Source organism: Zonotrichia albicollis, chromosome 16 (assembly GCF_047830755.1).
Source record: "Zonotrichia albicollis isolate bZonAlb1 chromosome 16, bZonAlb1.hap1, whole genome shotgun sequence".
NCBI lineage: Eukaryota > Metazoa > Chordata > Aves > Passeriformes > Passerellidae > Zonotrichia > Zonotrichia albicollis.
Genome location: NC_133834.1, coordinates 14,393,316 through 14,405,934, shown reverse-complemented (window position 1 = coordinate 14,405,934; position 12,619 = coordinate 14,393,316). Strand labels below are relative to the sequence as shown.

Here is a 12,619-nt window from a genome sequence, read left to right as displayed (position 1 = left end):
AGAAGCCTCAGAGAAAAAGGAAAACAATATTATCTCATTTGCTTCTACTTATTTTGGCTGCTTTGGATTGTGGTTTGGAGATTGTTTATCCAACATGTGAATTGTTTTAACTTAATGACCAATCACAGTCAGGCTGTGTTGGACTCTGAGGAGAGAGTCACAAGGTTTTAATTAGTACCTTGTTAAACCTTCTGTCTGTATCCTTTCTCCATTCTTCAGTACAGTTTAGTATAGCATTCTTTAATATAATATCATAAAATAATAAATTAGCCTTCTAAGAACATGGAGTCAGATTCATCATTTCCTTCCTGCCACAGGGGACCCCCAAAATACCACATTGCATCAGCACTCAGATGACACAAGCAGAGCCAGAACACAAAATTGATCTTCCTGGCAATTTATTTACCTCTTCTGCATTCAGGCACAACACAAACACCTGCCAGAACAGGCCTGAACAAATGTATGGTTGGCATGGAATTCAGAGCCTATAGATTTTTGTCCCTTTTGGATACAGGGGTTTGGGTTCAAACACACACAGATGAAAAGTTTTTCTAATAATCATTACAGTTTTTGAATGCTTGGCTTAATTTCCTCAATGAGATTCCTGTCAGCAAGCACATTACTGTGGTAGTGGAATGTCCTGTCCTGACATAATCTACATGCACAGAATAATAATTCCTGTTTAATAATTTGTTCCAGATAAAAATGAAACTGGATAGTCCCCTCGTGAATGAGAGCAGAATCCTGCCCTGCTGAGACCAAGAGCATTTCTCTTCCCTGTCCCTTCCAATTAAGAGGGTCCCTGTCCATCCAATGTAGTCAATATTCTCTTTAAATATCTATCCATTCTAGCCTATCTTATTATTTATAAAAATAAAGGTTTGCCTGACTCAGCTCCCTACAACATTTCCAAAGTTTGGTTCTGAGGCTTGTCTAACACAGTTCTGGTGTCACTCACACAGGGCTGGAGAAAAACTCACATTTTCCAGCCCCCAGGGCACCTCTGGCTGTGTTTTGAGCTGTCCCAAGCAGCTGGACAGGTGCAAATATTGCCTCAGGGATCAACAACTCTCTACCTTTGGTAGCTTTACCATGCAACAGGGAAAGAGTGACCTCCTGGGGCCACACTGGAGCACTTCCATTACTGGGCTTTTTTTTTGGTTTTTTTTTTTTTTCTGTGAAGACCAGAAATGTCAATATTTAAGTACAGAAAATTTCAGTCTGATCATTGATAGGGCAATTATTTTAGTTTCAAAAAAAACCAAACATCATATCACTTGGAAAACAGTCCTGATAAGGAATCTTACATTCTCCTTCCTGCTTCATCCTGAATTGTCACTGTCTCTTCTTCTTCAGAGGAGGAGGAGCTGTCACTTGCACTGTGAAACAATCACACATTAATTAACCCTGTTCCAGCTGAGTGTTGGCTCTTGGTCATTTCTAAGATGCAAATTTAGAAAATGAGGAAAAAGGGAGAGATACTTCCAGGGAAGATCTCTGGAGAGTCCTTCACATATTAATCTAGCAAAAAGAAAATTCAAGTATTCAAGCAACTAGAACAAACTGTTTACCTGTTTATTATCTAGTAGCTGTTTATTAACTACAAGGTTTCTCCTTATGACAGAGATGTGAAAGAACATTTTTAAAGTTACATTTCACAAGCATGAGATTTAGAAAGGTTTCAGTTTCTCACTTTTTATTACTTATTTCTCACTGCCAATAAAGCCAGGATTTACCTTTGTTTCTCTTCAGGGACTGTCACTGGCTTTGGTGGCTCAGCATCTCTCAAATCTATGTACACAGTTGCACGTTTTGGCACGTCCTGGAAACTCATCCTGCCCATCCTCAGAGAACTGGGTGGGGATGAGGGCAAGGCAACATCCCTACACACAGAAAACACAGCTCAGCACATCCTCTGCCTTATCCCCCAAGGAATCCTGCAGGGAGAGCCTCAGGATCCAAACTGGGCTGAGGAAGGAGCTCTGTGCTTGGCTGCCACACAGATCCCAACTCCGCTTCTGCCTGCAACCAGAATTCAAGGATTCAGCCTCCCCCAGGAGCACAGATCACAGGCAGGATGAAGAGGGATATTTAGTTCTCAAAATGTGACACCACCAAATTGTTCTGGGGGACAAAGGCAGGCACCAGAGAGATCACAACTTTTAACATCTCAGTGTAAGAATGAGTTCCCCTTTCCTCTCTGCCTCTTTTGGTAATTCCATTTTATCTTCCCAGGCATAAAAACTGCAAATCATCCTAGTGGCTCTCCCTGCTCTGGCAATGAGGGCATTTCCCACCTTCCCCTCCACTCTTTTACTCATTATTTCCTCTGTGCTGCCACCATTGATGTTGGTCCTCTGAACAGCCTGAAAATGCTTTTCCTTCACACAGAAACCTCCAAGAAGCACTGACATCTCCACTGATACCCACAGAAAACCATCCTGTGTATTTTTGCTCAATTGAGGTACCAGTAAGAGAAATTTGTACCCTAGATGACAAAAAAAAAAAAAAAAAGCTGAGCAGAATAATTGGCTTAGCCTCATTTTCCTGCTTTCCCATTTATCCCAAGTGCCTGGTAAGGTTTAGACAAAGGTTGATGGAAAATGCCAAGGTGTTTGGCATCAAAGGGAAATGAAGGACTGAGGATTCCAACTCCACTATCAGCTTCCTGCAAAGCTACAGAGAAAAACCCCAGTGGAAGACCAGGAGTTGCCCAGTATTCATTCTGGCAGCCAGGATGAACTGGGATATGTGACAAAAAGGACTCACTTATTGTCCTGCTGTCCCTGGAAGGAGCAGAGCTTGGCTGAGGGCCTCTCACAGGCAGGGGACACTGCCCTGGTCTGCCTGGCACACAGCTCCCCCAGCCTTTCCATCAGCTCCTCTTCACACTTCCTCCTGAAGGACTCTGTGGAAGAGCAACAAAATAATCACCAGTTGTGGTCTTCTGCCATGAAATCACCCAATATTCCCCATATTCACATTGTTCCTGCTCCTACAGCCTGGCAGCAGGGGGAGGATAAAGATAATATTGTAATGGCTTGTCTGGCCCATGGCAGGCTGTGAAGCACTGGCTTCAGGCTAAGAAACCTAGATGAAATCTTGAGGGAAGATAATTAAACATGTTTTAGAAGCATTTAAGAAACCCACTGTGATTTCTGCATTCAAAATTATGCTGCAGGGAATAACTTAAATACAGGAACCTAAGTTTTATTTCTTTTTATGCACTTTCAACTAGTGACATTACCATAATCTGCTGGGAAGAAAGCAACTTCTGCACGAGTTTTATCTCCCTGCTGCTCTAGCTCCTCAAGATTCTTGTCTGCATTCCATTTCTCAATAGCCTGAAAGAAGACAAGAGAAACATGATGGAAAGTTGACTCCCAAAGGACCACCCCTAATTTCAGTGCCAGCTTGCTTTCAGCAATTCCAAAGGAAGTGCTGTAGGGAAAGAAATGCATTTATTACATCCCTTCAGACACTGCATCCCCCCAGCTGCTTCAGCTCCTTCTGCTGAGGCTCTTTCTCTGAGAATCATGAACCCTTTTGATAAGATTTTAAAAGATCACTGGAGACAGTGGAACAGATTAAAAAGTGGCCTGATAGAAGGCCAGGCAGGTGCATTCTGATCCTGAACAATGTGTGCCACCCACAGGAGAAGGACTTGTGGCTCTTCAGCTCTTTGACATCAGCCCTTTCCTCCCCCTGCCTTTTCTGAGCAGGGTAAATTCCCACTGCTGTGGGTACAGTCAGTATCAGATGATATCTCACAGCTGCTCACCCCACCCTGAAGAGAGGATCCTTCATTTCCTTGCTCTGAATCCCTGGCTGAGGACACACTCACCTGACTCAGCTGCAGGAGGCTGCCATCAATGTCCACATGCATTTAAACCACTCATTGCTTTCCCCTCTGAATATTATTTATAAAAATGTATATAAATTGTTTTATATAAATTTTAATGAAAAGATTCCACACCCATGTGAAACATCATCACCAGAAATTCAAAGTGCTTACAAGTTTCATTGAAAGGAAGGGGGCTGTGAGTTGTGACAAGACAATGACACCACAGCCACAAATATGAATTTAATACAACCCCTCATGGCCTTTAAAAAAGCAGAAGCAGCCTCCAAACCCAGCATTTCACCTTGTAAAACCTCCTGCATCTGCCCCTCTTGTTGGAGAGAAGGTTCTCCCTCCTTCCTGAGCAATAAATCCCCACCCTGAAGAGAGGATCCTCCATTTCCTTGCTCTGAATCCCTGGCTGAGGGCACACACCTGATTCAGGTGCAAGAGGCTGCCATCAATGTCCACATGCATTTAAACCACTCATTGCTTTCCCCTTTGATTATTTTTTGAAATTGAAGTTTTAATGAAAAGATTCCACACTCATGTGAAATAGCACCAGAAATTCAAAGTGCTTACGAGTTCTATTGAAAGGAAAGGGGCTGTGAGTTGTGACAAGACAATGACACCACTGCCACAAATATGAATTTAATACAACCCCTCACGGCCTTTAAAAAAGCAGAAGCAGCCCCAAACCCAGCATTTCACCTTGTAAAACCTCCTGTATCTGCCCCTCTTTATGAAGAGAAGGTTCTCCCTCCTTCCTGAGCAATAAATCCCCACCCTGAAGAGAGGATCCTCCATTTCCTTGCTCTGAATCCCTTGCTGAGGGCACACACCTGACTCAGGTGCAAGAGGCTGACATCAGAGTCCACATGCATTTAAACCACTCATTGCTTTCCCCTTTGATTATTTTTTGAAATTGAAGTTTTAATGAAAAGATTCCACACTCATGTGAAATATCATCACCAGAAATTCAAAGTGCTTACAAGTTCTATTGAAAGGAAAGGGGCTGTGAGTTGTGACAATGACACCACTGCCACAAACATGCATTTAACACAACCACTCATGGCTTTTAAAAAAGCAGAAGCAGCCTCCAAATCCAGCATTTCACCTTGTAAAACCTCCTGCATCTGCCCCTCTTGTTGGAGAGAAGGTTCTCCCTCCTTCCTGAGCAATAAATCCCCACCCTGAAGAGAGGATCCTCCATTTCCTTGCTCTGAAGCCCTGGCTGAGGGCACACACCTGACTCAGCTGCAGGAGGCTGCCATCAATGTCCACATGCATTTAAACCACACATTGCTTTCCCCTTTGATTATTTTTTGAAATTGAAGTTTTAATGAAAAGAATCCACACCCATGTGAAACATCATCACCAGAAATTCAAAGTGCTTACAAGTTCTATTGAAAGGAAGGGGGCTGTGAGTCGTGACAATGACACCACTGCCACAAACATGCATTTAACACAACCCCTCATGGCCTTTAAAAAAGCAGAAGCAGCCTCCAAACCCAGCATTTCACCTTGTAAAACCTCCTGCATCTGCCCCTCTTGTTGGAGAGAAGGTTCTCCCTCCTTCCTGAGCAATAAATCTTCACACAGATCTGAACCTTGATTAGATCTATTCTAACACTGCAGCACTGGTTTAAGTTCCAGAAGGTCCAGAAGAAATAGAAATGAAGGTCTGCACAATTCCATTTCTAATATAGAAAGGAACTTAAGGAAAAAAAAAAATCAAATTAACTGATCGGAATCAAGAAGAAACTGTATATTAGGTTTAGCAACTTGACACAAACTGAGGTGCCTGGCTGAGCTGGGGAGCAACAACCCCTTCCAAATGAAAGTGAGAACACAGTGAGCCTCTCAGAACTCACCCAAAGCACCAGACTTCAGCTCACTGAAGTCCCTGACATCAAACAGGCTCTGACAGGCAAGAAGTGCTTCCTGAATTAACTGAATTCTATGAGTTGAGCTGGGAATTACGCCCAGACCCACTTGAAAAAGATGTCCTTCAATGATGCAGCACAATTTAACTCACAGGCCAGCAGCTGCATGATTTGCCTGGGCTGGAACAGCTCTAACATCAAAAAGTTCATTTCTGTGAATACATGAAAGGGGAAGGGAAACATCTCTACTCTGACCTGTGGAAGGCTTTGAACAGAAAGATCAGGACCTGTTCTGTGCTGATTAAGTTTTAATGAACTCAAAAATCAATCCAGGCAGATCTGTAACTCGGTGCTGAAGAAAACCACCCCTGACTGTGAGCCACATTCCAGTTAACACTGAGCTGCTCATCCCACCTGCCTTAGCTGGGTGAGATTTAGGACTTCAGGAACAACCCCAAACACCTCCTCACCTCCAGCACCCCACTGCAGGGCCAGAAAACTCCCTGCTTTAATGCAATCCTGCCTGGGACATGAAAAATTCCTTGCCTTCCCAGGGACAGATGCTATGGTTGGCTTCCCTAACAGTTCATGGACCTTGCTGCAGATTCATTTCCATGGGGGTTTGTGTGTGTGTGTGTCAGCTCTTTTGGAAAAGAGCCAAAATTTGACCACACTTCCATAGTTCCTAATGAAAGGCTTGTTTGTGCTCTGAGCACACTCAGAGCTAAGCTGTATTTTGCAATTTCTTTGTGGAATCTTTGGTAGTAAAGTTGTATTGTTACACTCTCCTGAATTTCTGATGTTTAGCAGACAAACATCACCTAAATTAGCTGTGCTTTTTCTTGTCTAGAAAAATTACTTGAATCTACCCAAATAATCTCTATCTTCTGACCTAAATCTTATGGGTCATGACCAGCTTGATCTCCTTGGTCATTCTTGAGTCTCTCCTGTGTTCCTCTATTACATTAAGAAGGGACAGGGAAGTTCTAGCAGGCTGAATGTGCATCTCCTTTGGACACCAGTAAAAATGGTATTAAACTGAAGTCCTTGAATTGGGAAACCCTGAGAAACCCAGTGCTCTAGAATATTTGGGGAGTATGTTACAAGATAAGTTTGGGCATTATTTCACAAAAATAAAAAATTAAAATCATTAAATAATAAAATAAAATTTAAAATAGCAGCTTTGTGCTTAGGTTAAGTCCTTTCAGAGTAGTAGGCCTTGACTACTAACAATTTCCTTGTACCTTTTGTTTCTAGCAGTAATTTTTCATATGTTGGTTATCAGTTGGGTATCTGCAGCAGCTTTTGCCATGGTTTGGACTTGCTCTGGGACAGCTTTTGGTAGCACCCAGGCCTGTGGAGTGTCAGACTGGGAGCTCAGCTGCTCCCTGCAGTGGGGTTATGCAGGCCCTGCACTGTGCCCCAGCCCACCTGCAGCACCCCCAGAGCTTTTATTTTATTGCCACTTGCCTGCAATGACAAATGGATCACTTCTCCAAGACGCTCATCTGAGGAGGTTTCTGCCTTTGCAAATCTTCCCAGGCTGTTGTTGATGCCATGGGAGGGAGGTTTGAGCTCCTGCTTTGGGGATGGCTCCACAAGGACCTTGGACAGTATCTTTGTCTCTATCAGCTTTTTTCTCTCCTCTTTAGTGTACAGCTCTTGCACAGGCACTGCTGTGATAGGCCAGGAGTTTGCTCTTTCCTTGGCCTGAGTCCTGCCCATTTCCTTCTCCTCAAGGTGATCTGTGGAATCTGAGGGAGACTCTTCAAGAACAGCTCTCTTTTGGTTTGGCATTTCTTCAGTCTGGCTGGCAGGTTCAGCAGCCTCATCTTTAATCATTTGTACATCTTCTTTTGCAATGATTTGGGCACCATCTGTTTTTTCCTGAAAGTCAAAACTTTCCAGGTCTTCGTTCCAGATCTCCCATGGAAGTCTTTCTGTCTCCTGGATTTGCTACAGGTAGAGAAAGAACAAACACATGGAAAGTCAATCTCCTTGAGCTTTGGAAGTGGATAAAAAACCAAAACAGAGTGATTGGAAGGCAACAGCTCCAACTCAGACACCATATGGAAACAACCCACACCACATCCCTCATGGAAAACACTGAGACTGTTTACTTTCCAAAAACTTTAATTTCGGGAACTGCTAAACATCCTTTAAATTACTTTTTCTTTTACATGTGCTCATTATTCCAGCCCAAACCATATTGTGGTTTCACAGATTTATCTTCACTGAAGGAACAATGTGATTATTTTATCCCAGAAAAGCTGTTCAGAGAGTAAACTTCATACTTTTCCTCTTTCTTGCATTGTCCTAATTCATTTTCTGGACACATAAAATGATTGCACAGGAAAGAAAAACAGCAAAGAGACAATAAAAACTACCAAGAGATGGGACAAAAAAGATCCAAAATCTCAAGAACAGAGAAAACTTTAACGGGCTACTGCAAAAAGAGAAAAAAAGTTTTATTTTCTAGTGAGAGAAAATACTGAGGACTAAGCTTTTCCTGTTCAGACAAACAGGTCAGACATGAGCAACTGCCCACACTGGGGACAGCCAGAAGAGAGGGGTGACAGGACAGGCCACACACAACAGTCCCAACCTGCTCCTGGGAGTCTTCCAGGGCAAACATCATCAGTTCCTCTGACAGGTCTGGAATTAAGTTGGGCAGGTCCCTCTGGAAGATGAAAAGCTCCTCATCACTCTCACAATCAGACTGCAAACAGAAAAACAGAGAAATTCAACAGGAAACTGCAGTACTCACTGATATTGGAATATCTGGCTTGCAGTGACAGCTCCCATGTTGGCACCTCTTGACATGCAGAGACAAGAAGTTTCCTTGCAGTCACACCTTTGCTACACAGTCTGGTAGCCCAAGAGTCACCAACCCCACACCTCAGCAAGCTCCAAATGTAAAAAACATCTAAAACATCAAATTCCCATGGAGGCTGATAACAAACATTGTCGCAGACATTTCTTCATAGAAATCCTTTCTTTGGGATTTGTCCATCTTCTGGGAAGCAAAGGGCCCCAGAAGAAGAATGTAAACAAATTGTTATTGGCTGCTGTGGAAATGTGGCAGGGGTTCCTGTGATTGGCCCTCTTTCCATGTGTACCATCAAGGGCCAATCACAGGAGCAGCTCAGGGGAGATTCCCTGCACACAGAACTTTGTTATTCATTCCTTCTATTCTATTCTTAGCTTAGCTGCTCTCTGCAAGCTCTCTCTTTATTCTTTTTAGTATAGTTATAATGTATTATATATCTTATATCAATAAATCAGCCTTCTGATCAAGAAACAAGATTCTCGTCCTTCTCTCACCACAGTGACCGTCTAAGGTCACTGTAATAAAACATCCTGCTGAGAAAAGCATTGGAAAGTGTGGGAAGTTCTCTATCTCCCAAGTGATTCTTTGCAGTACCTCATTCACCATCAGAGAGGCAGGAGCAGAGCTGCTCAATATTTACAAGGGCCTGGAGGGACAGGACACAGGGAATGGCTCCCACTGCCAGAGGGCAGGGATGGATGGGATATTGGGAATTGGGAATTGTTCCCTGTGAGGGTGGGCAGGCCCTGGCACAGGGTGCCCACCCTGGATCCCTGGCAGTGCATGTTCTTTAGTAACATTAAGGTGAATCAAAATCCAAGCTCTGCTCTCCATCCCTGCAGATTTACACTGATGGAACAGCTGAAGTTGTGTCAGTGCCACAGAGAGTTCCTCAAGCATCCCCTTGTCCCTGCCTTTCACTGGTTTTGGGTTAGATCTTCTAAATTACATTGTTTGGGCTTCTGGTTTGGCTCATTGTTTGGGTTCTTTGTTAAATCATCTCTTCCAAACCATTAGAAGAAGTGTAGGTGGTTACTACCCTCCCTAGACAATCAATGAATTACTAACCAACTCTCAACCCTCCAGCTATGGTTTATCAACCTAGTCACAAAACAACTAATGATACTCCTAGACAGACAGTTTAAATAAATAAGAGGTGCTGGAGCCCCAGGTGAGGCCAGGCAGGGCCATGAAGGCTTTTCATTGTCCTGATTCCTGTTCAGAATGCAAACAGCATCTGGGTTTGGTGGGGCAGCATTCAGACAGCTCTGAAAGTCCCTGTTTTAAACATCAGATATGCATTGGAGATGAATCCTTATGCATGGACACCAAAAGGAGATTAAGCACCTCCTCAGCAGTCAGGACACAGCTTCCCTGCTTGTCCCTTTGTTTTGCATTTTTGGGAATTCTCACTGCAGAGAATCCTCTCTGGTGTCATCAACATGACCCCAACTGCAACAGAACATCTTTCCTCTTAATAAACTGCATTTCAGGGTAATGGAAGGGCTTCAGGGCATAAACCACATTTGTGAGTGCCATTTTTGGAGGTGGGAGCAGGGCACGTTCAGGTGACAGCTCTGGGATGCACAAATTTTCCCCACATGGAAATTCCTTGGACAAAGGTGCAGCCCTGGAACTGCAGCCTCAGCAGGACAGGGATTACACAACCAGATCTTCTGAATGCAAATGAAGTGCCAGACAGATTGCCTCAGTTCCTTCTGCAGGAAATCTTCTCCATGTGGGATAGAAACAGAGAATTTGGAGATTGTAAAGATTGAAAAAATTGTTCAGCATGATTTGGGGTTCTTCAATGGTGTTTGGCACCAAAATCTGGGGATGCTCCTCTGGCTTAGCCTGGCTGTAATTTACTCAACCAGAAAACCTACAAATAATTTCAGTGTTGGGCCTTCATCTGTACTGCAGAGACACATGTTAACAGGAATGGGTTGTTCTAAATAATTAAAACTTAAAACTAAAAAATTAAAGCAGTGTAGGTAGAGGGAACTGAGCACAGTGAGGGAATGTGGCTTGTCCAGCATGACAGTGAGAGATCCAAGTGCAGAATCCAAGTCATGGAATCCCCATAAACATTTTATCCAGCAGATCACACTGCTTTGGACACTTGATTAATAAAAAATAAAAATAAAAATAAAAATAAAAAAAATAAAAATAAAAATAATAAAATAAAATAAAAATAAAAGTAAAAATAAAAATAAAATAAGAAATAAGAAATAAAAATATGAAATAAAAATAAAAAAATAAGAAATAAAAATTAAAAAATAAAATAAAATAAAAATAAAAATAAAAATAAAAATAAAAATAAAAATAAAAATAAAAATAAAAATAAAAAATACCCACTGGAGGCATTTCTGGCTCTTTCACATCTCACAATCTCCCCCTGTACCATTAATGGCTACAATAAGTTGGGATAAAATGTATCTTTTCTGTGTTCAAAACGTTTTTCAAGTTTATACATGCTTGAAAATTAACACAATGTTCTGATTTGGACAAAATGCCACTAATAATCAAATTTGAGACACATTATCCCCTCAGAAAAGTCAGTGCCAGAGCATCTTGGACTGGAGAGGAGCACCAGAGCAACGCTGGCCTGTGAGCAGAGATTTCAGCAGCCAAGAACAGCCTGGCCCAGACCCAGCAAGGGAAAAACCTGCACCAGTGAGGAACACTGCACAACACCTCTCAGTCTCACACCTCATATGAAAAGGTTTCTGCAATTATGCTTCTTTGGCAGGTAAAAAGCACAAAAAATCAACATGTCTTGTGGAGAACCAGCCTCAAGTACATAATATTTCATAATATCATGGAATATCAGGATGGTTTGGGGTGAAAAGGGACCTCAAAGCCCATCCAGTGCCAGCCCTGCCATGGCAGGGACACCTCCCACTGTCCCAGGCTGCTCCCAGCCCTGCCCAGCCTGGCCTTGGGCACTGCCAGGGATCCAGGGTGGGCACCCTGTGCCAGGGCCTGCCCACCCTCCCAGGGAACAATTCCCAATTCCCAATATCCCATCCAGCCCTGCCCTCTGGCAGTGGGAGCCATTCCCCGTGTCCTGTCCCTCCATTCCTTGTCTGATAAGGTCACCTGCTCTTCCTTTTGAGAGTTTGTTTTTGTTTTTTTTTTCATGATCCAGAGGGAAGAAAGGCAGAATTTCAGTGCTTACTGTGGAGGAGTCAGAGTCCAGGGATGGGAGCTGGTCCTTCACTGCAGCAAGGATGGATCCCCACTGGAATGTGCTGTTCCCCTGCACAGGAGCTGCAGGAGGCTCAGCTGCACCTTCTGCATCCTCACTTGGTGCTTCTGAGGCCATTGGGACAGCTTCCCTTCAAGCAAAGGAAAGATGAGCTTGAGGACACCTCTCCAAACATGAGATAACATCAGTGCAAAACCAGGACAAAGTGTGTGTGGTCAGGGCAGAGGCATTCCCAGCACTCCCAGCAGGAAATGTTAAAAATCTGCATTTTTGGAGTTATTCCTTTGCACCTGAGCTCAGAAAGGGCTGAGAGCTTTCTGCCCTACTCACCACACACACCCCAGGGCAGTTTAGCCCCTCATTTATGAAGAATTTTTGGGGATTCTTAGGCAGAGTGCTGTGACTGTGTCCTCTCCAAGCACGTTCCCATGTTCTGCCTGCAGGGATGGGACAGGAACAGAGCAAAGGCAGCAAAGCTGGCACCTCTGCTCTCAGCTGGATTGACTCCTCTTCCCAAATTCCCTCACATTCCCCTCCTCCCTACCCAAAGGACAGATAAAATGATCACAAAGCCATAGAATCTTATAATGGTTTGGGTTGGAATGGAGCTTAAAGGCTCTCTTGTTCTACCCACCTGCCATGGGCAGAGAACCTTCCATGTGGTTCATGGTTACCTTTGTTTTCACTGGATTTTTATTTTAAGAAATAATTAAGAATAGGCACATTCATGGATTTTTATGTCTCAAAGTGTTTCTAAAGTGGAATCTTTCCTCCTGTTCCTTGCTGTCCATGAGAAGTTGAGACAGCACAGTGGGAACTGCAGCTGAGCTAAGAGGTCAGATAAATTCACC

The 12,619-nt window shown here is 43.3% G+C and overlaps 1 protein-coding gene across 5 annotated transcripts in view; it reads right to left on the bottom strand.

The window, feature by feature from the left end:
• The window catches only part of DNAAF8 (dynein axonemal assembly factor 8), a 105,470-nt gene that overhangs the window by 91,645 nt on the left and 1,206 nt on the right, over window positions 1-12,619 (bottom strand). For 4 of the 5 annotated variants that reach the window (XM_074553113.1, XM_074553114.1, XM_074553115.1 and 1 more), the window contains exons 2-8: window positions 11,739-11,898; window positions 8,333-8,446; window positions 7,198-7,683; window positions 3,248-3,344; window positions 2,770-2,908; window positions 1,737-1,883; window positions 1,308-1,379 (exon numbers count right to left, since the gene is read on the bottom strand). In XM_074553113.1, coding sequence (XP_074409214.1) covers window positions 1,308-1,379; window positions 1,737-1,883; window positions 2,770-2,908; window positions 3,248-3,344; window positions 7,198-7,683; window positions 8,333-8,446; window positions 11,739-11,885 — 1,202 coding nt within the window. In that variant the 5' untranslated portion in view covers window positions 11,886-11,898. The remainder of the gene's footprint in view (window positions 1-1,307; window positions 1,380-1,736; window positions 1,884-2,769; window positions 2,909-3,247; window positions 3,345-7,197; window positions 7,684-8,332; window positions 8,447-11,738; window positions 11,899-12,619) is intronic. The other variant, XM_074553116.1, reaches the window with a different exon arrangement.